This window comes from Manis javanica, chromosome 1, assembly GCF_040802235.1.
Source record: "Manis javanica isolate MJ-LG chromosome 1, MJ_LKY, whole genome shotgun sequence".
In the NCBI taxonomy this organism is placed as follows: domain Eukaryota; kingdom Metazoa; phylum Chordata; class Mammalia; order Pholidota; family Manidae; genus Manis; species Manis javanica.
The window spans coordinates 90,513,127-90,540,679 of record NC_133156.1 but is presented as its reverse complement, the minus strand read 5'-3'; the positions used below and the strand labels follow the sequence as shown (position 1 = coordinate 90,540,679).

At 34.4% G+C, this 27,553-nt stretch overlaps 1 protein-coding gene across 4 annotated transcripts in view; it reads left to right on the top strand.

Moving 5' to 3' along the window:
- Window positions 1–27,553, top strand: part of SCAMP1 (secretory carrier membrane protein 1) — a 171,033-nt gene that overhangs the window by 98,824 nt on the left and 44,656 nt on the right. For 3 of the 4 annotated variants that reach the window (XM_073234748.1, XM_037000159.2, XM_073234750.1), the window contains 4 exons: window positions 11,361–11,459; window positions 12,364–12,472; window positions 14,643–14,771; window positions 18,894–19,053. In XM_073234748.1, the coding sequence (XP_073090849.1) occupies window positions 11,361–11,459; window positions 12,364–12,472; window positions 14,643–14,771; window positions 18,894–19,053 (497 nt within the window). Of the gene's footprint in view, window positions 1–8,686; window positions 8,994–11,360; window positions 11,460–12,363; window positions 12,473–14,642; window positions 14,772–18,893; window positions 19,054–27,553 lie in introns of those variants that run through there. The other variant, XM_073234747.1, reaches the window with a different exon arrangement.

The window sequence follows — 27,553 nt, the reverse complement described above, 5'->3', positions numbered from 1 at the left end:
TTGTAGAGTTTCTGCAGAAAAATCAGCTGATAACCTTATGGGGTTTCTCTTATTCATAAATTGTTACTTTTCTTTTGCTGCTTCTAAGATTTTCTGTCTTTGATCTTTCACATTTTGATTATTATGTGTCTTGATGTGGGCCTCCTTGGGTTCATCTTGCTTGGAGCTCTCTGCCTCCTGGATCTGGAAGATTATTTCCTTTCCCAGGTTAGGGAAGTTTTCAGCTATGATCTCTTCAAATAAATTTTCTATTCTTTTCTTTCTTCTCCTCCTGGGACTCCTATAATGTGGATGTTTGGAAGTTTGGTATTGTCTCAGAAATCTCTTACTCTCCTAATTTCTTTGAATTCTTTCTTCCTTCTGCTGTTCATCTTGAGTGCTTGTCATTACTTTTATCTTCCAAGTCATTGATCCATTCTTCTGCATCTATTCTGCTGTTCATTCCCTCCAGTGTATTTTTTTATTTCAACTATTGAATTCTTCACCTCTGATTGGTTCTTTTTTAGACTTTTCTCTTTGTTGAGGTCTACCTGAGTCTTGCTATTGTTTTTTCCAGTCTGGTAAACATCTTTATAACCATTACTTTAAACTTTTTTAGCTAGATCGGTTAACTCTGTTTCATTTAGGTTTTTTTTTTCTGTTTTTTTTTCTTCTGTCATTTGGAGTATATTTCTTTGTCACCTCATTTTGTATGACTTTCTGTGTTTGGTTCTTTGAATTGATTGAAAGGGCTAACTCTCCCACTCTTGAAGGATTGGCCATGTGGAGGAGAGTCCATTCAGTAGACTGTGTGTACCCTGTGGTTTTTGGCAAGCTGAGGGCCTAGTAAGAGTGAGATGGACTTTTTCTGGTGCTAAGGTTCCCAGGGCATGGTCCTGGAGATGCAGCTTAGGGGCCCATTGATGGGGCTTCAGAATGGACACCTGTGGGTTCTCTACTAGTGGGGGGAGGGTGGTGGGCCAGTGGCAGGTTGGGGATGTACTCCAGGTGACTCCCTGATTGGCTCTGAGTCCCTATGCCTCCTTATCTGTATGCTCATCTGTACTCTCGGCCTCTCAGGACCACTCTGGGGTATTCCTGTGTCAGGTGCCCACCAGATCCCCCTGGCTGCGTGGAGTCAGGCTCCTTTCACATTCCTCTTGGCCCCTGTGTGCTCTGGGCTGCTCCCAGGAATTTCCATGTAGGCACCTGCCAGTGCCACTCATGATCAGGGGTCTAACTCTACAGCACATTTCCCCATGGAGCTCTGGGGAGTTGCCTTGGTGGCACCACCCCACATACTCATGTACAGGGGATCTCATTGTAAGCCAGGGAACTTTCTGGTCCTGCTTTGGGGGCAGGGAAAGTGGATAACAGCATGCTACAGGTGGGACTTCTGGATCTCCTGCAGGCATGCCTGGGTATGGGTGCGGGTTAGGTAGCTGCCTATATCAAGTCTTAGGTTAGCATGTGCTCCCAGTTCCTTCTCTCAGTACACTGAGATGTGTGGAAGAAGCATAAATAATGGTGCTGGCTGGTTCCTCCAATCCTGGATTGCCTCTAGAAGTCTCATTACAACTGGATGTTTAGCTCTGAAACTTAGGTTCTTTCACTTATGGTCTAGTTGCATTTAAACCACTAGGCTTTTTTCCTGCACCTCAGGGCAGGGAGTCCATACCTGACTCTATTGATTTCCCTCTCCCTCTTCTGTGCTGGTAATTGTGCTGGGAGTGGGGTTACCATGTCTCTGTCTCTCCTACCATTTTTTTTAAAATGTGATCTTTCTGTCCCTTGTATAGAAAGTGTTCATTGGGGTCTAAATCATTCAGGGTAAAATTCTCTGTGTGTAGGTGTATCTTCAGTGTGTAGGTGGGAGAAGGTAGATTCAGGCTCTCCCTACTCTTCCATCTTCCCAGAATCCCCTCATTTGCCCATTTTAAAATCAGATTCTTTTTTTATTAAGTTTTCCTAAGTTCTCTATGTATTTTGGACATTAGCTCCTTCTCTGATACATGGTTTGCAAAAACCCATTCTGTAGGCTTTTAAAAAATTGTTTCTTTGCTTTTTACTTTGATGTAGTCCCATTTGTTGATATTTGCTTTTGTTCTTTGTGTTTTTTGGCATCATGTCCAAAAAATCATTGCCAGGAGCATTATCAGTGATCTTCTTCATTATGTTTCCTCCCAGGAGTTTTATGCTATCAGCTCCTATGTTTAAGTCCTAGATCTGCTGTGAGTTAATTTTTATGAGTGGTGTGAACTAGGTGTCTGATTTCATTGTTTACATGTATTTCTCCAGTTTCCCAGCACCATTTATTGAAGAAACTGTGCTTTACCTGTTGGGTGTTCTTGGCTCCCTTGTTGAGTATTAGTTGACCGTATTTGCTGGGATTTAATTCTGGGCTCTCTATTCTGTTTCATTGGTCTGCATATCTGTTTTTGTGCCAGTATCACACTAGTTTTATCAGTATAGCTTTGTAGTATAGTTTGAAATCACAAAGTGTGTATTTCTTTTTTTTTTTCACTTTTAATGTATGTGGAGAGCACTGTGAAATGCTTTAATAAATGTACAAAATTTCAGTATTTTTTGAAGGAAAAAACTAAACTAAACCTATAGCTCATCAGAAATAAAATAAGTCTGTATGGCCCACTGCTTTTAGGAAGTGTCACTCTGAAATGTTATCACAAGTTTAGGTAATACAATCAATAGAATCCTTAGTTCACTTAGTACACTTTTACAATAGAAGATTAGGATTTAGCTCTTAACTCCACATGCAACACTCTAATAGTATACCCTTCTTTTTTGATAAATTAGTACTTATTGTTTATATAGTTATGTCTGGGAAATTTTCTTCACAATTTAGCCACATGAGTATTATGGTTAAATTTGTCTCTTATGTACATTTCCATTTTTCCTGAAATTTATAATTGCCTTCAGCTTTCTTTTTTGTTTTGTTTTTATTCCCTCTGTTAGAAGTACAAAACTCTTAAATTGGTCAAATACAGTAGGTAGCATGTTAACCTCAAATAATGGCCTTCTGTTGCAGTCTGGGTTGGCTGCATGAGACCTCCTGCAAATCTGTGTTGGCTATTCCCTCTACGTTCAACTGGGGAATCTCTTTGTTTCTCTTCTGTGTGATTCCCCTGGATACCATGTTTTGATTTTCCCTGGTTGCATGCTCTGTTTTAATGGAATACATCTAGCTTCCTGAGAAAGGGAGCACAGAAAGTAAATTTCCTGTCTTTGCATACCTGATTATATGATTCTAGATTAAAAATAATGTTTGCTTAGAATGTTAAAGACATTAACCCATGATTTTCTATTTTTTGGGGTATAATTAAATCCAATGCAATTCTGAGCATGCAACTGAATATCCTTTATAGGAAACCTGATTTTCTCTCTGGAAGCCTTTGGAAGTTCCTCTTAATATTTATTTACTCTGAAATTTGATGGGTGATTTTTTAAAAATTTTGTTCATTTATTTGCTTGTTTCATTTACTGTGCTGGGCATTTAATGTATCATTTCAATCTGGAAACTCATGTCCTTTAGTTTAGGAAAAGGTTACTGAATTACTTTTTAAATAATTTTCCAACCAACTACTTTATTTGTTCTCTCTTTCCAAAACTCCTATAGTCAGTTATTCTGTCTCCTAAATTTAACTTCTAATTTCCTATATTTATTTCTTATTTTCCATTTCTTTGTATTTTTATTCTACAGTCCAAGACATTTCCTCAACTTTATCTTAGAATCCTTTTATTGGAATAGCTATTTCCATTTCCATACCTTTAATTTCCAGGAAGTTGCTTAGTGTTACTTTAAAAAATAAATTCCTTTCCTTGTATTATAGGTGCAACACCTTTTCTTATTTTTCTGAGGATATTATTTACAATTTTTTGGACATTTTCTTCTGGTCCCTTCATGATCTGTTACTCCCTTGGTTCATTTTCTTTTGGCTTCTGTCTTTTATGTTTGTGGCTGCCTTCAACTCTCTGATCATCCTTGGCTCTCTGTTGCTGCTTAAGCATGAGGTTCAAAAGAGCTGGTAGGAAGCTCCATGGCAGGGCCAGAGATGGTCAGCTGATGGGTCTTAATGTGTAGTGGATGAGGGAGGGACCAATCTTGAAGTTCTTGTGAACTTTTTCTTCAGGGTCAGTCATTATCCCCAAAAAGGAATTTTCCAATCCTCCTGCCCCTGCTTTCAGAGGACTAAAAACTTCTAATTTTTAAAGGATTCACAAGTACTAATATTCCAATTATTTTATTGTTTTTGGATTTCCCACTTTCCTCTACATGAATCGAATGGAAAATGTTGAAACTTAAAGATTTAAAAGCTCACATATATATATGACTTATGAGTTGTAAAAATTCCATCACTCATTTGTTCAAGTCTTTTCTCTTTATCCTTGTATTTTTTTTATTAACATATCATTGATGTACAATCTTATGAAAGTTTCTCATGAACAACATTGAGGTTACTACGTGCATCCATATTATCAAGGCCCCCCAACATGCCCTATTACAGTCACTGTCCATCAGCATGGTAAGATGCTATAGAGTCACTACTTGTCTTCTTGTGCTATACTGCTTTCCCCGTGCCCCCCTATATTATGTGTGCTAATTATAATACCCCTTAATCCTCTTATCCCTCCCTTGCTGCTCACCCTTCCCAGACCCTTTCTCTTTGGTAACCGCTAGTCTGTTCTTGGAGTCTGTGAGTCTGCTGCTGTTTTGTTCCTTCTGTTTTTGCTTGTTGATATACTCCATAAATGAGAGAAATTATTTGATACTTGTTTTTCTCTTCCTGGCTTATTTCACTGAGCATAATACCCTCTAGCTCCATCCATGTTGTTGCAAATGGTAGGATTTGTTTTCTTCCTATGGCTGAATAATATTGCATTGTGTATGTGTACCACATCTTTATTCATTCACCTACTGATGGACACTTAGGTTGCTTCCATTTCTTGTCTATTATAAATAGTGCTGCGATAAACATAGGGTTGCGGATGTTTTTTTCAAGCTGGGATATTGTTTTCTTCAGGTAAATTCCCAGGAGTGGAATTCCTGGGTCAAATGGTTTTCTATTTTTAGTTTTTTGAGGAACCTCCATACTGCTTTTCACAATGGTTGAACTAATTTACATTCCCACCAACAGTGTAGGGGGGTTCCCCTTTCTTCAAATCCTTGCCAGCATTTGTTGTTGCTTGTCTTGTGGATGTTGGCCATCCTGACTGGTGTGAAGTGATATCTCATTGTGGTTTTAATTTGCATTTCTCTGATAATTAGCAATGTGGAGTATCTTTTCATGTGCCTGCTAGCCATCTGAATTTCCTCTTTGGAAAATTGTTCAGATCCTCGGCCCATTTTTTAATTGAGTTATTTGGTTTTTGGGTATTGAGGTGTGTGAGTTCTTTATATATTTTGGATGTTAACCTCTTACTGGAGTTTACAAATATATATTCTCCCATATTGTAGGATGCCTTTTTGTTCTGCTGATGGTGTCTTTTGCTGTACAGAAGCTTTTTAGTTTGATATAGTCCCATTTGTTCATGTTTGCTTTTGTTTCCCCTGCCCAAGGAGATGTGTTCAGGAAAAAGTTGCTCATGTTTATATTCAAGAGATTTTGCCTATGTTCTTCTCTAAGAGTTTAATGGTTTCATGACTTACATTCAGGTCTTTGATCCATTTTGAATTTACTTTTGTGTATGGAGTTAGACAGTAATCCAGTTTGATTCTCTTACATGTAGCTGTCCAGGTTTGCCAAAACCAGTTGTTGAAAAGGCTGTCATTTCCAAATTGAATATCCATGGCTCCTTTATCATATATTAATTGGACATGTATGTGTGGGTTTATATGTAGACTCTCTATTCTATTTCATTGAACTACGGGTCTGTTCTTGTGCCAGTACCAAATTGTCTTGATTACTGTGGCTTTGTAGAAGAACTTGAAGTTGGGGAGCATAATATTCCAAGCTTTATTCTTTTCAGGATTCCTTTGACTATTTGAGGTCTTTTGTGTTTCCATATGAATTTTAGAACTATTTGCTCTAGTTCACTGAAGAATGCCATTGGTATTTTGATAGGAATTGCATTGAATTTGTAGATTGTTTTAGGCAGGATGGCCATTTTGACATTATTAATTTTCCTATCCATGAGCATGGGATGTATTTTCATTTATTGTTATCTTCTTTACTTTCTCTTAAGAGTGTCTTGTAGTTTTCAGGTTATAGGTCTTTCACCTCCTTGGTTAAGTTTATTCCTAGGTGTTTTATTCTAAGATGCAATTATAAATGGAATTGTTTTCCTGATTTCTCTCTCTGCTAGTTCATTGTTAGTATATATGAATAAAACAGATTTCTGTGCATTAATTTTGTATCCTGCAACTCTGCTGAACTCAGTTATTAGTTCTAGTGGTTTTGGAGTGGATTCTTTAGGGTTTTTTATGTATAATATCATGTCATCTGCAAACATTGACCGTTTGTTTGACTTCTTCCTTACCCATCTGCATGCTTTTTATTTCTTTGTGGTGTCTGATTGCCATGGCTAGGATCTCATTACTATGTTGAATAAAAGTAGGGAGAGTGGGTATCCTTGTCTTGTTCCTGATCTTAGAGGAAAAGCTTTCAGCTTTTCACTGTTAAGTATGATGTTTGCTGTTGGTTTGTCATATATGGCCTTTATTATGTTGAGTTACTTTCTCTCAATACCCATTTGCTGGCCTCCTAGAATGAATTTGTAAGTATTCCCTCCTCTTTTAATTTTTGGAAAACTTTTAGGAGGATGGGTATTAGGTCTTCACTAAATGTTTGATAAAATTCAGTGATGAAGCCATCTGGTGTAGGCATTTTGTTCTTAGGTAGTTTTTTGATTACCATTTCAATTCATTGCTGGTAACTGGTCTGTTCAGATTTTCTGTTTCTCCTTGGGTCAGTCTTGGAAGGTTGTATTTTTTGAGAAAGTGGTCCATTTCTTCTGGTTTATCCTATTTGTTGGCATATAATTTTTCATCATATTCTCTAATAATTCTTTGTATTTCTGTGGTGTCTGTAGTGATTTTTCCTTTGTCATTTCTGATTCTGTTTTATGTTTGTAGACTCTCTTTTTTTCTTGTAAGTCTGGCTAGGGGTTTATTTATTTTGTTTATTTTCTCAAGGAACCAGCTTCTGAGTTCATTGATTCTTTCTATTGTTTTATTCTTCTCGATTTTATTTGTTTATGCTGTGGTCTTTATTATGTCCCTCCTACTGGCGTTGGGCCTCATTTTTTCTTCTTATAGTTTCATTAATTGTGAGTTTAGACTGTTCATATGGGATTGTTCTTCTTTCCTGAGGTAGGCCTGTATTGCAATATACATCCCTCTTAACACAGCCTTTGCTGCGTCCCACAGATTTTGCAGTGTTGAGTTACTGTTGTTAGCTGTCTCCAAATATTGCTTGATCTCTGTTTTAATTTGGTCATTGAGCCATCGATTACTTAGGAGTGTGTTGTTAAGGCTCCATGTGTTTGTGGTCTTTTTTGTTTTCTTTGATTAATTTCTAGTTTCGTAGCTTTGTGGTCTGAGAAGCTGGTGGGTACAATTTCAATCCTTCTGAATGTAGCGAGGCTCCTTTTGTGGCCTAGTATATGTCTATTCTTGAAAATGTTCCATGTGTACTTGAGGAGAATGTATATCCTGCTACTTTTAGGTGGAGTGTTCTGTAGATGTCTTTTAGGTCCATGTGTTCTAATGTGTTGTTCAGACTGAGATTCCAGCCACTTGTGGAGAACAGGTACCCACAACTGGCTGTGCTGGGTCAAAAGAAAAGCGGGAACTCTGAGAGATTTCCTAACAGCAAGAGAGCTGCTAAAGGGCTACTCAGGAAAAAGGACAGGTGGACAAAATTATCCCAGTACACTCAGCCCAGCAGTTTGGGAACTTTCAGGAGCTTCAGGTGCTCCATCCCCCTAGCTGGCATTGCAGCTAGAGGCCCCCCACTGCAATATGAAGCCTGCCACTCCTTCCTCCCAATCAACAAGGCCTTGCAAACTGGTTGCCCTAGCCATTGTGCCAGACCAGTCATAGAGCATAGAGGCTTCTCTCTGTGTGCTCAGCACACTGGCTGTGACAGTGGAGACAGGCAGTGCAGCTGTGAAGCAGGAAAGATATCTTTCCTCCCAACAGGCACCAGCGCTGCTCAGCTGTGATTCCCTTCCATCACTCCAGAGGTTGAGCAGCTCCAGAGAGTATTGCTTCTGGGCACTAGAGAGCTCCACCTACAAATATGAAATGACAAAGGAACCTGCTTCAACCCCCAGTCCCACAAACAGCAGAAAGAGGACCAAGTGAAATGGAATTCACCAGTCTTCCTGAAAGAGATTTCAAAATAAAAATCAGAAACATGCTCATGGAGCTACAGAAAAATATTCAAGAATGAGATAGAAACTTTGCAAGATACAGTATCTGAAAACATACAATGGAGGAATTAAAAAGCATATTACATGAAGCACAGGAGACGGTACATGAAATAGAAATTAGAGAACAGGAACACAAAGAAGCTGAGGCCCAGAGAGAAAAAAGCATCTCTAGGAATGAAAGAATATTGAGAGAACTGTGTGACTAATCCAAACAGAGCAATATTCACATTATTGGTGTATCAGAAGAAGAAAAGAGAGAAAAAGGGATAGAAAGTGTCTTTGAGGAGGTAATTGCTGAAAACTTCCTCAATTTGGGCAAGGAGATAGTCTCTCAGTCCATGGAGAAGCACAAATCTTCCCAAACAAGAGACCCAAGGAAGACAACACCAAGATATATGATAATTAAAATGGCAAAGATCAAGTGTAAGAAAAGAGTATTAAAAGGAGCCAGAGAGGGGATTCTCAAGATGGCCGCATTAGTAGAGCATTGGAAATCTCCTCCCAAAACCATATATATTTTGAAAAGACAGCAAATACAACTATTCCTAAAGAGAGACCAGAAGATACAGTACAACAGCCAGGCTACATCTACATCTGTGAGAACTCTGCATCCTACGAAAAGGGTAAGATACAAGCCATGATACGGTGGGACCCGAGCACTCCCCCCACATCCCCTCACTGGTGGGAGGAAAAGGATCAGAGTGGGTAGGGAGCAGAAGCACAGGGCTGCTAAATAACCAGCCACAGTAATCTTCAGTGGGAGCACAGACACACATTGCATGGTGTACTGGATATTAGAGAAACAGAAAAGTAAAATCTGAGACTAAGACTATGAACAGGTCTCCACAGCTGGATGCCCTGGGAGAAAAGAAAAGCAGGCACAGTTTTTGCAGTTCATGATTACTAGTTAAGTTGAATCGTTGCATTGGTTCGTATTTTTATTAGGCATTGCTGTTTCCTCTTTGTTTTGTCTGTTCAGATCTTTTGCTAACTTTTCTATTAGTATTTCATAGTTTTATGAATTTGTAACTATTACTTATGTATTCTTGGTAGCAATATTTTATTACATGCATTATAACCAACTTTCCCATCTGTGATTTGACTTTTCACTGGTAGTAAATTTCAGTGTACAGGTTCCCCTTGTTATCTGAAAGTAAGTGCTCCTATGAAACCTTTCATATGCTGAAATCAGTGTAAAGTGAAGAGTATCCTCCACTTGCCAAAAGTTGTTAACACCAGTTTGCTTTTACAGAAGACTTATTTTAGTAAGATAACACCTTTTTTTGTAAAAGTGAAGAAAATTCTTTTAGATTTCTTTCCATTACCAAAAACAACTTTAGGGAAGTGGGAGTATACCTATAGCTGATTTGTCAATCTTAACTTTGTATTTTGAGTGTTTTCTAATCTTAATTTAACAAATACCTATTGGGCATTTACTATAGCCACTGTTTTAGGTACTTGGGAATATGTTATAGACAAAATACACAAAGATTTCTAGAGTTTACATTCAAGAAGCTCTTATGTACCCTGTGTTCATAAAAATATTCACCTATATTTTTTTCTAAAAATGTTAAAGTTTTGCTTTCCACTTTTATATCATTAGTCCTCCTGGAATTTACTTTGGTATGGTATGAAGTAGGTAATTTAGTTTAATTGTTCCATCTGGTTAACTAGTTACCCCAGTACCATTTAATGACTAATACTTTATTTCTCCCCTTTTTGTAGTGTCATCTCTGTTGGATATCAAGTTTCTGCATTGTATGGTTTTGTTTCTGTGTTCCTTCTGTTTATTGTTGTATTTCTACTGAAGCCTTATAATAAATCTTGATAGCACATTTGTGCCTCCCTTATTTTTCTTCAAATTATTTGACCTATTGTCAGCCCTTGGCTTTTCTATCTGAATTTTAGAATCAGCTGTCCACTTCAGTTATATCCTCAGTTATGCCTGGTTTCCTTTTCAGGGCTGCTATTTGCTGTATCTGGGTACAGTTCTGGTACATTGGTGGTATCTTTGGGCTTTAATAATTCTGATCTTGGAATTTCCCTTTGTAGCTGTTCAATTGTATGCATTCTCTCTCTCTTTTTTTCTTTTTCCTTTCTGTGTTTTCTTCTTTTTCCTATGGACATTTAAAAAGGTACTTAAAAAATATTTTTAACTTAAATATGTTGTACATTGTGTACGGAGCAAATAATAGAAAAGTATATAAAGCAGTAAGTGCAAATTGCTCTGATACCAGTTTGCTGAGACCATCGAGATCTTTTTCTGGGTGTGTACAAATGTGTATTTACAAAAGAAAAAATGGTCATATGCATTCTGTTCTGCAGTTTGCTTTATTTCATCTAGTATTTAAAAAGGTATTCTTCTGTAGCTTTCACTTATTTCTCTTGATAACTATATTGAATATATAGTGATTTAACCCATTCTCCTTTCACAGTCTTGGAGACATCTAACTTTTTGATTATGTAGCTACATTCAAACACCACTGGTCTCTGTCAGCAAAGTGGAGGTTGTGTAGTTTATTTTTCATCTCCCATCGCCCCTCCTCCTTACTCTTTTCAAGGGGTATTAGTGAGGTGTTCTGTCAAGAGCTCACCTATGTACTTATCAGGGCACTGGCACATGGCTTTCTTAGGTGGGAAGTGTTAACAATTAATCTTGGTGTCAGTTGTTCAGTTTGGTGCTATTTGTATTTTACCAAAAAGAAATATTTGAAGTTTTAGTTGTTGTTGTTGTTTTTTTAGCATATGGTATCCTGTATGAGAGTGAGGTGTAGTATTAGACATAAGAGCCAGATTGAAGGATTGAGAAAAGAGTAAATTTGAGAAAACAGAGATGGAGAGTTTAAGCAGCTCTTAGTCATACTCTTGAGAAGGTAAGGCAGGAAGAGAGGCAGGTCTGGGCATTTTGCTATTTGTCAGTATTACGCCTTTTGAAAGAAGTTGAAGCTTGATCTGTGTTATGTAATTTGTCTTTTTCTTAATCTTTCTAGCCTCCACCAGGCAATGTGAAAATGTCTAATGTACCCAGTACACAACCAGCAATAATGAAACCAACAGAGGAACATCCAACTTATACACAGATTGCAAAGGTTAGTTCATTTTACATGTATAAATTCATATTGAAAATTAGAATTTCAATAATAGTTACTTTCAGAGTAAAATAATTCTTTATATGTTGCATTCCTTATTGCTTAACTTACTTTTGAATCTGGGTTAGCTAGCTTGTTAGTTCTATAATACTCATGCTTCTTTTTTAACTGATAGCATTTGCTTTAATCCATTATTAGCCGTAATTGAATTTATAGATCACCTTGGTGTACAATTTTCATGGTAAAATTTTTAATGCCTTTGGTCTTTTTGATATATAATATCATTACAGTAACAATGATAGAATAATAGATAATGGTGGGAAAGACTTATAATGGCTAAGCAAAGGACAGTGATACAAAGTAGAAATGGCAAAAATATGAGAAAAAAGGAGATGAATAGGATGCTTGGTATCACATAAAGGCAGATGGAGATATAAATTAGAATTTCTTAACCATATCCCTCTTTCACTTCATTGTCTTAAAACATAAGGCGTTGGGAACATTATGTACCATTGAACCCAGTTCAGTTGCCCTTTTCTTCATGGGTTTGTTTTCCTCAACTGTTCCTTTGTCTCTGTTCTTCACTCTCATTTATACACAGAGGCCACCTTAATTTAGTTTTCACAGTTAGCTCAGTACTCACGTCTCTTACTGAGGGAATTTTATTTTGTCCTAGTGTGCCCAACAGTCTCACTGAGGTTTTCATAACCAAAAGACCAAAATGGTACAGTTATCTTCTTAGTACCTTCTGAAACCATAATCTTCAGTGAAGTCCTATATTTTGGAACAGCACTTGAATTAGGTTTCTAGTATGGTAGAGAGAGAGAAGTAGGAGATAGCTTATCAGTGTTGGATTATTTTATAGCTCTGATAACCTATTCACTTATTTACTTATTTATTTTAGGAACATGCCCTGGCCCAAGCTGAACTTCTTAAGCGCCAGGAAGAACTAGAAAGAAAAGCCGCGGAATTAGATCGTCGAGAACGAGAAATGCAAAACCTCAATCAACATGGTAGTATCAAAGTTTGAAATAAAAATAACTTCTAAACACCGAGTTATGCCTGCACTAGTGCTAGGGTATTTGGTTTGTGGGTAAAACGCTGTCCTGTTTTCCTGTTAGAGGAAGGAGATTAACACAGCAGATTTCCTACTTGATACTCTGTAGCTCTTTAATCTTGGCAAATTTATATGATCTTTTGACAGATTAGAACAGTGTTCATTTTATCACACAGAACATGATGGATGTGATCATTTTGTTTTTTGACCAGGAGCCTTTGAATCTGCAATTGGACCATCTTTGGGTCTACTGACGTTTTTATGAGTGCATGGGAGTGTGTCCTGTATTTGACTCCTAACTTTTTTGGTTTATTCAGCCTGGTTTCAAATTACCTGCCCCTGTCCACATAAGTATATCATTATCTGTTTAATCATGTTAAAACAATTATGTCTGTGATGACTCTAGGAAGCCTAGGGTATTTCAGTGATGCCAAAGAAATAAGTGCTGAATTGATTATTTGCTATGAAACCTGTTTAGGCTATCAAAGTGACTATCAAAGGCCACTTCAAGAGAGTATGTTAGGGAAAGCTAGCAGTGTCTGGGTAAAAAAGGAATAAGAGAGCTAGACAAGTTGTTAGTATGTCTGGGATTACAATGGAATGACAAGGCTACTTTAACAATAATATACAGAACTATTCCATATCTTAGAATGTATAAATCTAGGGCCTTGTAAGCTCACATTTATCCTGGGCTGGTTTCTTGCTTGCAACATTAGAGGCAGCATCTATGAAATGAAAAACCGAAGGTTTAATTGAGATCAGTGTTTCTGAAATACCTGTAACTATAATTTGTCCTACTTCCTTAACAGTGATTAATACAAGTTATTTCTATGAGATATGTTTTAGTAAAGGTAGTAATGAAGAATGGGAAATTAAGTTAGACTTGCATTAATTATGTTGTGTGCATTTAAGCACTTTTCATCTATTAACTCTTTTAATCATGAGGACAATTCTGTGAAGGGTGAGAAAGTTGTTATTCTCCTGTTATTTCTACTGTTAACTCCATAAAGAAACAAAAGATTGTACAGGTGTAGAAACAAAGTCTAAAGGAGCTTAAGGTACCCAAGTTCTCATAGCCAGTAAGTGGCTAGGCACTTCTGGTTTTAGATCCTTGTTCTGCTTCTCAAATAGTATGAGACTTTATGAGAAAAGCATGAACTATATGAAATTTGAAAAGAATGATAAACAACCGGAGACATGTTGGGGAGAATCAGAAATAGATCATTCTTTTTTTCCACTATAAAATTTTCCTAGTCTCTAAGTATGTAAAAATCTATGGTGAAAATTGTGGGATATATCTAAAATGAGAAAATGGGCTTTAGGTGCTATTTTTACTCTCTATTTTTAATATTTGGACTCCCTGCTTTAATTTTAGTTTTATTTCTCCCACCAGTTCCCAAGCCCTATTTTCAATATAATTATTTAAATGGACACATTTTTCTGGCCTTTCTGTTTGAATTTGTTTTTTCTCTAGGTTTTTGAAGGTGCTATAATTCCTTAGCTTCTTTTTCATGACTGCTTCATATTTTCTCACAGTTTTATGGTTTTCTTATATGTCTCTTTTGAATATATTTTTTCTAGACTTTGTGATTTCCAAATTTAATTCTTTGGTATTGGTCACTTTTGTGTGTCTTCATGGAGTTAAATAGTAGAAAACTCGGAAGACTCAGAAGCTGGTCTTCCCTCTCCACATGGGTTAGAAATTATATTTAAATGTTTAAGATGCTGAGGAGGAAATTGTTGAGATTTAAAAACTGCATGGTCTTTACATGACGGCCAGACTCTTGGGACTTTGAAATAAGCCTGTTTCTAGGGCAGGATCTCAGGGTATGTCCTTGTGCTGTTTTTTTCTTTCCTTGTTTCAACGGTGCATGAATCGTTCCTTGTGAACATTGTATTATATGACACTGGAAAATTATTTTACCAAGTAATGTTTTCTAAAGTGACATTCTGGGAAATTTAAAAAATATGAAGCTTGACTCTCCAAGTTGTAGGAATGTAGAGATAGTTTTATTATACTTGTAAAACGCCTATTAAAAGAATAGGTAATGTTCTTTTTATTATGAACCAAAAATAAGAGAAGCACATGTGTCCTAATATAAACAACTTCCTTTTTTAATTTACAGGCAGAAAAAATAATTGGCCACCTCTTCCTGCCAACTTCCCTGTGGGACCTTGTTTCTATCAGGACTTTTCCGTAGACATTCCTGTAGAATTCCAAAAGACAGTGAAGATTATATACTACTTGTGGATGTGTGAGTACAGAACAGAGTTATATTAATCATCAAAATCTACTTTTGGGAACTCATATGTTAAGGATAGTATTGCAAATCAGTCTTTTGCTATAGACCTTTTCATTTTCAGAGTGAAACATACCATGTGTAGGTACTTCAGAACTGTACTAAATGTGACAACCTAAGTTCTTAGCTCAAGAAAACCTAAGTATTGAGAACTGGCATTCTTTTGAGGAAGACTTCCTGTCACGTAGGTAGAATTTTACAATGATCCTTTTTCCTTGAAAAATGTTACCTAGACATTATTTGCTATGAAAAAATTATGCGTATTATTTTTATGCAAATCAAGGCCATTAAAAATTCTGTCAGAGTGTTAAGACTTTTTTAGAAGGGGCATAAAATATGCTAATATTATAAATGAATTTTTCTTATAGCTTTGACCACAATTTACTTTTCATATTCAAGTGGTAATGAATACTTTGTAACTGAAAGTACTAATTAATATAGGATATTTTATTGAACAGAATATTAAGACATACATTTTAGGCTGTGATGCTCACCTTTTTTTGAGTATAATTACAACTCAGGGACTACTGAAAATGTCAAGATGTTAACAGTTTGCTATATATACACAGAATTCCCACTTTCTTTGTTTCATTTTTATTCCAAATAGTAGTAGTCTCAGCCCCATTTAATATGTTAGAGAGGTCTAGCTGTCATGACTTCTCACCTGCATGACTGCTGAATTAATGATATGTAGGATACATTCTTGATGGAGGAAATTTGAGTGCTTTTACCAAATGATTAGGAAGTCTTTTTTCCCTAAAGGACGTAATTTATCTCAAAATCTTTTAGGAGCTTTCTTCATATAGGTGATGCTGCTTTGGAATGTGAGAAGCAATTCCTTATGGGTAGAACATTCTTACCTCATTTTCAGCTTCTTTTTGAGGTTCTGTTGTCAATCTAGTATCTTCTGATAAATCCCCAATGTCCCTTAGTGAAAATCCCTTAGTGAAAAATGTATTTTTGATGGGAGGATGGGGGTTGGAAGAGAATTCGATAAGCGATTTAGTAAACAGAAATTGAAAAGGAAAGATACTTTTAAATGAATGGGTAATGCTTTACCATTGCTGATTTTTCAAAATAGGTCTCTTTTGTCTAGAAGATAACTTTCTGAGGTTCTTAGAAATAATGTAGTTGGCTGTAGTTTTTCCTAATCCTATTCAGTTGGCAGATTTGTTAAGTATATCAAAAAGGGCTCAAGATCCCAGCTAAGGCTTTGATTTGAAGAAGCATTACCTGGAACAAAGTAAGAGCTGGTACCAGCCCAGTAATGTCTCTAAATTTCATAGGATATAGAGAGTTATAAGTTACTTTCAAGAAGTGTCAACTTGTTCCTGATTTTGGAGTTGACTGATGCTTTCATAGTGTAATAATAGTTGTAACGAGAGAAAACATTTATTGAGAATTTACTTTGTGCCAGACATGATGCTAATCACTTTATATACATTGTTTTATTAAATCCCAAGCACACTGAAGCAGGCACTATATTACTTAGTTTTATAGATAGGGAAACTAAAGCTTAGAGAATTTGAGTAACTTGTCCAAGATTATACAGCAAAACGTTTGGAGTTGGATGAATTGAATCCAGAGGCCAGAATCTAGATTTCCATGTTATTACCACCTAAAAAGTACCAAAATGAAGAAGTAATTTACATTTTAAACCCAAATATAATGAAGATATGCTTTCAAAGGTACCTTAGTTGAAGCAAATAATTTATTCTGTAAAGGAAATGAAGCCTTTAGAAGTATCACTATGAAATGAATCTCAACGTCTTTGAGTGTACTCTTGAATTTAAAAATAGAGAAAGAAAAAGGCCAGTTACATTAATGACTATGTAGTGAAAAAGATAATATACTGTAATAAAGCTGGTTATATTAAGTGTGTATATTGTAAGGCAGAGCTTATCAAGAACAACATTGTAGTGATAGTTGCAAATTCAGGTCCACTAATACCAGATTTTAGTGTTTAATACAGCAAATCGAAATTTTATGTGAAGCAGAGTTGTTCAACTTGAAAATCATGTAAACAAAATCAAAATGGCTGAAAATTTTAGTGTTCTACCTCCACTTGCAATCCACCAAGTGGACGGAAATTGGATTGAATTTAGCAACATAGAATCATGCATTTCATATTACTTTGCCTTTCTATGTATTTTTTTATCTCTGTGTAATTATACAGTATATAAGTGATTGTTTAATAAGTAGGCCTGGACATTTTACTCTTCTTTGGGGTGCATGTAAATGACTTATTCATCTTGATTTATGGTTACTATATAAACATTTTAATTAAAAGTACTTTGAGAGATTACACAAAATTTAATTTTTTTTTTATCTATGCTTGGAAGAACTTTTGTGAACTTTTAAATACACATGCCCCATATATTGTGACTTTCCTTAAGCAGATTATGGGTTAGGGGATAAACCTTTAAAAATTACTTCTTTGAAGGTTGAATTGAGTTGGAATGTTCTGAACATTTAAAACTTCTAAAACTTTTTAGGCAGTTGGATGCCATTCAGTGTTACAGAATAATAATTTTTCGTCTCACATTCTTTTGAATTCTGTTTTTAAGCCCTTGACAGAACTACTGTAATTTTGAGACAAAGGATTTTGAGTAAATTTATTAGTAAGCTTGCTTTCATTAAGCTAGAAATCCTAATTGGAATAAAATAATTTATTTCTTATGTGAATTTTAAGCTAGAAGAGCTCCTGCATTTCCATAGCTGAGAAATTAAATCGCACACAAGTTGATTGGCTTAGTATTACATAACTATAACCCAGATGTTTTCACTCTTCCTCTGGAGCTCTTTCTTCTACTCTAGAGTTTATTTATCTAGTTATTAGGTGGGAGCAAACTTACAGGCAACCTAGAATTTATGTTTTATCCTGTTTCATTAATTATTAATTTTACTTGATTAATAATTTAAAGAGATTTTTAAAGTTTGTTTTTAGTCTATGTTGAGATTTTTATATTAGATTTATTAAGTTTTCCACTAATTTGATTAATAATTTAAAGAGATTTTAAAGTTTGTGTTTAGTGTATGTTGAGATTTTTTATATTAGATTTATTAAGTTTTCCATTTGTTTTTAATTCAAGTAATACTTTGTTGGTGCATTTTTACTGAATTGATGATTTACACTGGACTTTAATTTTTGAAATAATTTATTTCCTATAATATATTCAGCCTGTAATAAATTAGAAAAAAACTCATTTTAAAGGTTATTAACTATAATGGGTAAATGTGGTTCTTTGGTATCACAGTGTAGTTAGATTTTACTCAATTTTTTTTTTGTTTTAGGTCTGACAGGGAAAATAATATTAAGAACATATAAAGGTTGGCCAAGATCTGTTTGTGTTAACTAAAGAAAGCTCTGTCACACCAGCTGAAATGCATCATGGTTTATTTCTTTTTTCTTTAAGTTTACTTCTCTACCAAAACACAGTTTTTATTCCAGAACTTTAAAAAAATGGACAACTCTATTAAGATGAATTAAATAATCTTTAGAGATTAACTGTATAGCTTCTGGAATTTGCTACTGTGTTAGTATTTTTAGTCCAAAGATTCTAATTAATTTTATTGGTTAAAAATGTCAGAATGAGATTGCCAGGACACTTCTCCAGTTTTCTCCTCTCCGTGTAGTCTGCTCAGGGAGTGCAGCACCACTCTGTAAAAATACAGTTCTGAGTGTAGAATCTTTTTCCTCTCAAGTCCTGGTTCTTTTCCTGGTAGACACTATTTTTCTCTTGGGCCTTGGATCAGGAGCCACATCACATATTTCTTTCTCAGGGAAGAAGTCCTTAAAGTGTTGCTTCTCTGGTTTACCTGTGTAATTGCTCATTAGGAGAGAGCCAAAAGAATTTTTGCCAAACAGTGCATGTATTAGCACTCCTTTTCCCGTGTATATTCAGTTTACATATCAAATGTGTAAGTAACAGCAGTGGTTTGACAAATACTAAATGGAAGAATGGAGTGAAATGCATTTGTGCTTATAGAAAGTATTCTTTCATTTACAATTTTTGTTGAATGAACTCATAAATTGAATGTAAACATTTCTTTCTATTTTGTTTTTTGATTCCACAGTCCACGCTGTAACACTGTTTCTAAATATCTTCGGATGCTTGGCTTGGTTTTGTGTTGATCCTACAAGAGGGGTTGATTTTGGATTGAGTATCCTGTGGTTCTTGCTTTTTACTCCTTGTTCATTTGTCTGTTGGTACAGACCACTTTACGGAGCTTTCAGGTAAAATGTGTGTGCTTTAAAATATACTCTTTAAACCCTGTGAAGTAAATAATTGATAGTACACCATAAAGGGAAAATTGACGCATTTTCATTAAAATTTTAAAAATTTATTACTTACCTTCCGAAAAGTCCATATATCAACAAGCTTGTGTAGTCATTAGGTTTTATAAGTCATAAAATTCCATTTTTTCTCCTACCTGAGAGAAAGATCAAACATGAAAATGCAGGGAAGATGAGAACAGTCTTAGTTCTTAATATTTGTAAAAAATTTTTGTATCCCTGTGATACAGTTAACTTTAAGGAAAAATTTGTACTTCATTTCACCCCACCTTCAAAAAAAAATCACAAGCAGTGATTATAGCCTAATTATTAAATGAATCTAAGTAAGGTAAATATATATGGGATATTTAAAGTGAGTCCCTTTCACCTAACAGCTTGGCAGTTATCTGTACAATTCATTTTTGTTTTCTCAAAATGCAGCAACATTTTAAAACTGTTAAGACTATACAATTAAGTAATACTTTGCATGTCATGTTTTAGTCAATGGTTAGGATTAACATTTCCTAAATTCATGTTCTTTGGGATAGTTATAGATGTTGTGGAAAAATGCGTCCATTGACTTGAATGGTAACAGCTAGATAATAAAGTTAAGCAAGTTTCTTCATCTCAGGATTTCTTAGACTCTTTAAGAGCCTAGTACACTTTGTGATTTGATCATGAAACCATTAGTTATTTGCGGGACACCTTATTGGACTACCATTTTAAGGAATAAACATTGAGAAATACAGATGTAGATGATAGTCCTGTATGAGTTCATATATTCAGTTGTTTAGCAACTTTTTTATTTGAATAAACTCAAATAATGGACCTCTTTCAACTGTCATGAATAAGGGTCAGCATTATTAAGATATAGGCATGTATTGTATAGATGATATGTTAGGGAAATTAGAGAGCCACATTAAGTTGCTTAATTTTTTCCCCATTTCAACATACAATTTCTTTGCTTAATCAGAATGTGTGTCACCACTGCCCACCCCGCAAAATAAAATTGAATTAGGAACCCAGATACGTAAACAGATGGAAAAAAAACAGATGTTAAAGGGAAAAGATTAGGGAATTTGAAGAGAAAAGGTGTCATTCAATAGAAAACTAAATTGGTTAGAAATGGGATAAAGGAAAGAAAATGGATGGGAGGAGGGAAAAGCAGGAAAGAAAGAACCTTTGGATATATCGGAAGACGAGGGTTGGTTGTTAAGGATTGGAAAGAGATGCCCCTGTAGATGTGGGTTGGGGAGGAATAAAAAGGACCTGTTTACTCCTTGAATGATCTAGGAAGAGTTACTCCTGTTTTTTCCTTGTTATCTAAACCTGGCTCTTAAAGTTTTTTAATTTTTAATTTTTTGACATCTGGCCTCTGTCTGTCTGCTATCACATTATCAATATATCTATAATGATGCTGGTGGGTGGGTATGGGGTTGTCTTTGAGACTTTAAAAGTGACCTGAGACTAGAGACTACATTTTAAATCTTCTATGACTGATGTAGCCAAAACAAACTATTAAAAGCTGCTTTCTGCCCTTATTACTTGAAGTCATTCAGTTCCTTTTATTCCCTTTCTTTGCCAGTTGAAATAAAAATTCATTGTGGAACATTTTTACTTCTGGCATTATTAATCCCTAGGCTAAGTTCTTAGCTGCATCTCAACCCTATAGAGTGTATCACAAATATGTTAGTTATCTGGGTTTCACTGTTCAGAGTAGAATTAGGAGGAATAATTTTTAATGGGTAAAGTTGAAATTAAAGTATTTTAAGTCAGTAGAGTACCTTCTTAGTGCCTAACTTAGGCATTTCCTTCATCCAGGTTGCCAGGTGTTTCTGAGTCTGTTAAGTCTCTTCTGAAGGAAGCATCTAGTAAAAGTTTGTTTAACATTTATTGATGATAGATTCTCCCTTAAATATGAAAATCTTAAACCAGATACATTGGTTATAATTATTTATATAAATAAGGGTTTTAAATAGACTTATTCACATAAATGCTTTATTTGACATCAGTTTTGACAGGAATTAGTGCCTCTGGAAACAGGCAGTCAGAGGATATGCAAGTGTTTCAAGAATGATGATTAAGAAATGAAACACAAGTGTCTAATCATAAGTGAGTAGAAAATGTGTAACTAAAACCTTTTAGGCAAGGTTTACATATTTCCTAAAACTTGTTATTGAAAGTATTTGGTTTTATTAATCAGGATCTGGAGTGAAGCTAAATTGCTAAAAATTTTTCAAGTTTTATTATTTGGTTAATGAAATATTTACAAATTTTTTTGTATGGTTTCCCCTAGCAGTGCAGAAAAGAATAGTAAGAGTAACAAAACGCTGGAAGGGATTGATTTTAGAATAAATCAAGACATTGCAAACATACAGATTTTTTTTAGTTGCACAGTGATTTTTTTTTTTCTTGTAGATGGGTGTTGTTTCCAAGTCTAGAGTACTTGTTAGCTTTGTTGTGGAGTGCTAAGTATAACTACAGGGCTTAGCAGGAAGTCTTGCTATTTCTAAAATGTTCAATTCTTTGTTAGGTGTCCCTCAGTCAGTTGGAGTTGCATTTTTGTTTGCCATATATATTTCATCTCCTCTTCCGTCTCCCTGTTAACTCATACCCTAAAACTAAATATTCAATATCTCAAAAAATTCCTTTTTAAAGGTTAACAATTGACTAGTCATCAAGAATTTGTTGTAATTTGCTTAATAATATGGCAGCTGAGTAAACCTTTTTTGTATCAGTTCTGAGAAGAAAAATATAATTGTCTTAACAATTATAAAATGCCTTTAGATTAAGTAAAAGTATTTAGTAATAGCCTTAAAGCTCCTTGAAAAATTTAAATCTACATTTAAGTGATTATATTCAATAATCACATATAATAAATCATACTGATAATTACATATAATGATTTTTAAATGTGATAAGGTATACTAGGAATAATCATGTTTTAATTAGTTCTATTTAATTTAATTAATGTATGAGAAGTTGGTTTTCCAGTGTCATCTGAGTATCTCTTTTAGTATCTCATTTGCAGGTTCATTATTGAGTTCCCTTGATTCTTTTAGAGAAATATTAATAGTAAGATAAAAAACTTTTGATCGCAGAGCAGTTGGAAATTATGAAATATCCTAAGGTTAAATTAATCACTCATTGAACACTGACAGCATACCAAGTTGGAGGTACAAAGAAGACACGGCACTTGCCCTTAAAAAGATAAAAATAACTTAAAAGTAGGCATTTCTGGAACTTTGACTAGTGGAATACATAAATGCAAAAAATGTTTGAATTCCAAAGGAATTTACTATTGATATACCTTGTGACTAATTTCTAATATTAGATCAGTTATTTCAAGTTTTTCTACTTGGGTTACCTTTTTGAAGATTTAAGCTTTGAATATTTTTCTCTGAAATCAGGGGAAAAAAAACCCTGCTTTTACTGACACTATTGGAATATCAGAATGTTAATTAAAAAGATAGTTTTCAAATTGTATAGATTATTGTTCTATATGAAAATGACTTCTCTTAGTTTTCAACTAAGAACCTGCTTTACTGACCTATTTAAAGGACTTTGTTCTCTGTAAAAGTAATCCCATTGCTTGGCTATGAAGGGGAATTACATAGAGAAGTTTGAAGTGTATGTGTTTTTAAATGTTAAGTTTTTTAGGTATCTGAATTAAACCTGTAGTTGTCATTTCTATCATTTACATATTTTAAGAGAACAGTAACTTTGTTGTTAATGCTTCCACAAATCACTAAGCATTATGTAAATACTTTAAAATATTAGGTAATGAGATAATGTTTTGTGAAAAAGTATAGCTATTGGAAACAGACTGAGAAAGGGTTATAATCTTGACTTCCCCACTTAAAAGTTGTATGCTCTTAGGAAATGCAGTAAAATCTCAGTGCTTCAGTTGTTGAGTGTGAACTGGGGATAATATTCAGAGTTAATAAGAGGATTAGGGATAATGGATGTAACAGTTTGGCTTTATAGGTAGTCAACAAGTGGTAGCTGGAATTAATGTTTTAGTTTTTTGTTTTTGTTAGGTAATATGGTTTACTTTTGACAATCCATGAAACTGTTACTTAGAGTAAATTATCTTTTTCTACTTTTAGTTCATTGTTCTCTTGTGCTCCAGTCTGAGCTAGAGGAAATCATAAATTTGCACTAAGGTGTATGTAGGTCCTTTGTATTATTAGATAAAAATAAACTATTCTGATAATCTAGTCTTTTAATTGGAATTTGTTGTATATTTATGTTTAATATAATCACTGACATATATGGATACCTACATCTTTCTATTTATTATCTACTACTTATTATATAAAACATATCCGTTATATATGTTTTTCTCTTTCTTTGCCTTCACTTAAGTTAATAAAGTATTATTCTTTTTTTAAATATATTTTATTATATTCTCTGTTACTTGTTTTAGTACAGGGCTGGCAATGAATTCCCTCAGGTTTTGTTTGTCTGAAAACATTTTCATTTCACCTTCATAACTGGCAAAATTATACATTTAAAGTACATAATGTAATTGTTTGATATTTGTACACATTGTGAGTGGATTTCCACAGTTGAATTAATTAATTAAGATGTATATGACCTCACACATATATCCCTTTTTTTTTTTTTTTGGTGCAAACACTTAAGACCCAGTCTCTTAACAAATTTCAATCATACAATGCAGTATTGTCAAGTATAGTCATTATGCTCTACATTACATCCTCAGACCTTATTCATCTTAGAACTGAAAGTTTGTACCCTTTTACCAACTTCTTCCCATTTCTCCCAACCCCCAGCAGCCATCATTCTATCTCTTCTTCTAGATTCCACGTAAATGATACCATGCAGTATTTATTTTTCTCTGGCTTATTTCACTTAGCATAATGCCCTCCAGGTTCATTTAAGTTGTCACAAATGGCAGGATTTCCTTCTTTTTTAAGGCTTGAATAATATTCCATCGTATATATATATGTATATATATGTATATATATATATAGCACATTTCCTTCATCCTTCCATTAATGTACACTTCAGTAGTCTCCATGTTTTGGCTATTGTGAATAATACTGCAGTGAACATGGGATTACAGATATCTGTCTGCGGTAATGATTTTGTTTCTTTTGGATAAATAACTAGAGTTAGAATTTCTAGATCTTACTGTAGTTCTATGTATAAAGTTTTGAGGAACTTCCATTGGAACCTTCCATATGGAACCTCAGAACATTCCTACCAACAGTGAACAAGTGTTTCCTTTCTCCACATCCTTGCCAACACTTGTTATTTCTTGTCTTTTTGATAGTTGCTCTTCTAACAGTTGTGAGGTGCTATCTCATTGTGGTTTTGATTTTCATTTCCCTGATGATCAGTGATGTTGAGCATCTTTTCATGTACCTGTTGACTATCTGTACGTCTTCTTTGGGAAAATGTCTTTTCAGATCCTCTATCCATTTTTTAATAAGATTGTTTTTTGCTATTGAATTATATGAGCTTTTTTTGTATTTTGGATATTAGCTCCTTAACACATAAATGGTTTGTAAATATCTCTCATTCATTAGGCTACCTTTCTTTTGTTAATGGTTTCCTTTGCTGTTCAGAGCTTTATGTTTGATGTAGTCCCACTTGATCTCTGCTTTTGTTGCTTTTGTTTTTGGTATCAAATTAAAAAATCATCACCAAGATCAATATCAAAGAGCGTACCACCTGAGTTTTCTTCTCGGAGTTTATGATTTCAAGTCTTATGTTCAAGTCTTTCATCCATTTTGAGTTAATTTTTGCATATAATGTAAGATGTGGTCCAATTTCTTTCTTTTGCATGTGGCTATCCAGTTTTCCCAACACTGTTTATTGAAGATTCTTTCTCCATTGTGTATTATTGCCACCTTTGTCATAGATTAATTGTCCATATAAGCAATGGGTTAATTTCTGGGCAGCCTATTCTATTCCATTGATCTGTGTGTCTGTTTTTATGCCAGCATCATACTGTTTATTATAGCTTCATAATATAATTTGAAATGAGAGAGTGTGACACCTCCAACTTTGTTCTTTATTCTCAAGATTGCTGGCTATTCAGTATTTTTGTGTTTCCATACAAATTTTAGGATTGTTTGTTCTCGTTTTGTGAAAAATGCCATTGGAATTTAATAGGGATTGCATTGAATTGTGTAGACTTATTTGGGTAGTATGGACATTTTAACAATATTAATTATTCCAGTCCATGAGCACAAAATGTCTTTCCATTTACTTGGGTCATTTTCCACTCTTACAGTTTTAAGTGTACAGATCTTTTACCTCCTTGGTTATATTTCTTCCTATTATTTTATTTTTTTTGATGCAATTGTAAATGGGATTGTTTTCTAAATTTTTCTTTGATAGTCCATTGTTAGAATGGAACAGGTTTCTGTATATTAATTTTGTATCCTGTATTAACTTCACTGAATTTATTAGTCCTAACATTTTTTTTGGCTGAGTCTTAGGGTTTTCTGTATATAACATGTCAACTGTAAGTAGTGATAGTTCTTTCTTTCTGATTTGGATGCCCTTTGATTTCTTTTTCTTATTGCTAGAACTTCCAATATGTGTTGAATAAAAATGGTGAGAGTGGCATCCTTGTCTTTTTCTTGATCTTAGAAGAAACTCTTAGCTTTTCACCATTGAATATGATGTTAGCTGTTGTCTTAAGTGGCCTTTATTATGTTGAAGTATGTTTCTTCTGTATCTACTTTGTGGAGAGTTGTCATAAATGGATGTTGAATTTTGCCAAGTGTTTTTTTCTGCATCTAGTCATATAATCATATAATTTTTATTCTTCATTTTGTTAATGTGATTTGTGGATGTTGAACCATCCCATCTGATCATAGTATATAATTCTTTCCATAGGTAGTTGAATTTGGTTTGCTATTTTTTGTTGATTTTACCTCTATGTTCATCAGGAATATTGGACTGTAATTTAATTTTCTTGTAGTGTATTTTTCTGATTTTGGAATCAGAGTAATTGTGGCCTTATAAAATGAGTTTGGAGGCCTTTCCTCTTCTATTTTTGGAAGAGTCTGAGAAGGATTGGTAATAATTCTTCCCTAAATGTTCGATATAATTCACCAGTCAAGTGAACCAGACTTAGTTTTTTGGGTGGTTTTTGGCTACTGATTTAATTTCATTATTAGTTATTGGTCTGTTCAAATTTCCTGTTTATTCTTGATTCAGATTTGGTAGGTTTTATGTTTCTAGGAATTTATCTGTTTCTTCCAGATTATCTAATTTGTTGGAGTATAAAGTCATGTATTCTTAATTTCAGTAGTTTGTTTTAGTTTTACCATGTACACTTGAATCTTTTTTTTTTTTTTTGAAGATTTTAATTTCTTGTGAAATTCTGTTAAGGTCTTTGGGTACATGCTTTAGTATCTAGATCACTCTGTGGTTCTGTTTGTATTGTCTGTTTTTTTTCTCTTGGCATTTTGTGCTTTATTGTTTTAGCTTCTGCATTTGGTACATGCCTTGATAGAAATGCTGGCTGCATATTTGGGTTTTTATGCTTCTCACTTCTCATCAGTATTTTGTTGTATTGCTTCTTTAGTTTTGTGTTTCTAGTCCTGTGAAAGTGAGGAAAGTTCTGTTGGTTTGTCTGCTTCCTGGTGGCAGCCCTCTGTGTGGGCAGTGTCTGCATTTTTAGCTTATTGTCCTGCTTAGGAAAAACATGCCTGTAGAATGTCACCTTATATCTGTATAGTTCTCTTCCACTCCAGAATCATGGTCCCTTTATTTCTGAATGTGTTAGCAGCTCATCAATGGATTTAAAAACTTTTTTTCTTGCTGTTTTAATTGTTTTTGGTAGAGGTATGGTTAATACTAGCTATTCTGTATTATTCAGAAGTCTAAAAATAAAATTAATTTGTAGTTAGTGTAAACCCAAAAATGTTGTTTGCATTTTCTTCCCATCACACAGTAGAAACAGAGCCAGTGTTTTTTAGCTTTGAAGGCAATTTTTTAAATAGTTCTTTTCCTCATTTTTAAATTTTCATATATTTGATACATAGCCAAGAATATATGAAACATAAGTTATAAGGCATAATAATGAAACATGTGAACTGTGGACCCACTGATTAATTTAAGAACTAGAACATTATCCATACTGTTGAAGCTCTGGCTTGATCCCCATCTCCCTGCTCCACAGGTAACCATTAGGCCAATACTAGATAATTTTGCTCTTTCCCTGCTTACAATTTTATCATGTATATATGTCCTGAAACCTCTTTAAGCTTATAGAGAATACTTTTTAAAGTAATTTAGATTTTTATCAAAGTGATACATTCTTTTGTAAAAAGAATGCCCCTTTCTACCAGCAGTTCTTACTCCTTACATAGTTTCGGCATTTACCTTCATATTTAAAAATAACAATCATAGGTGGCCATTTCTTGATGTTTTTAATAGCTTTGTGGAGATGTATTTTACATGCCATAAAGTTCAT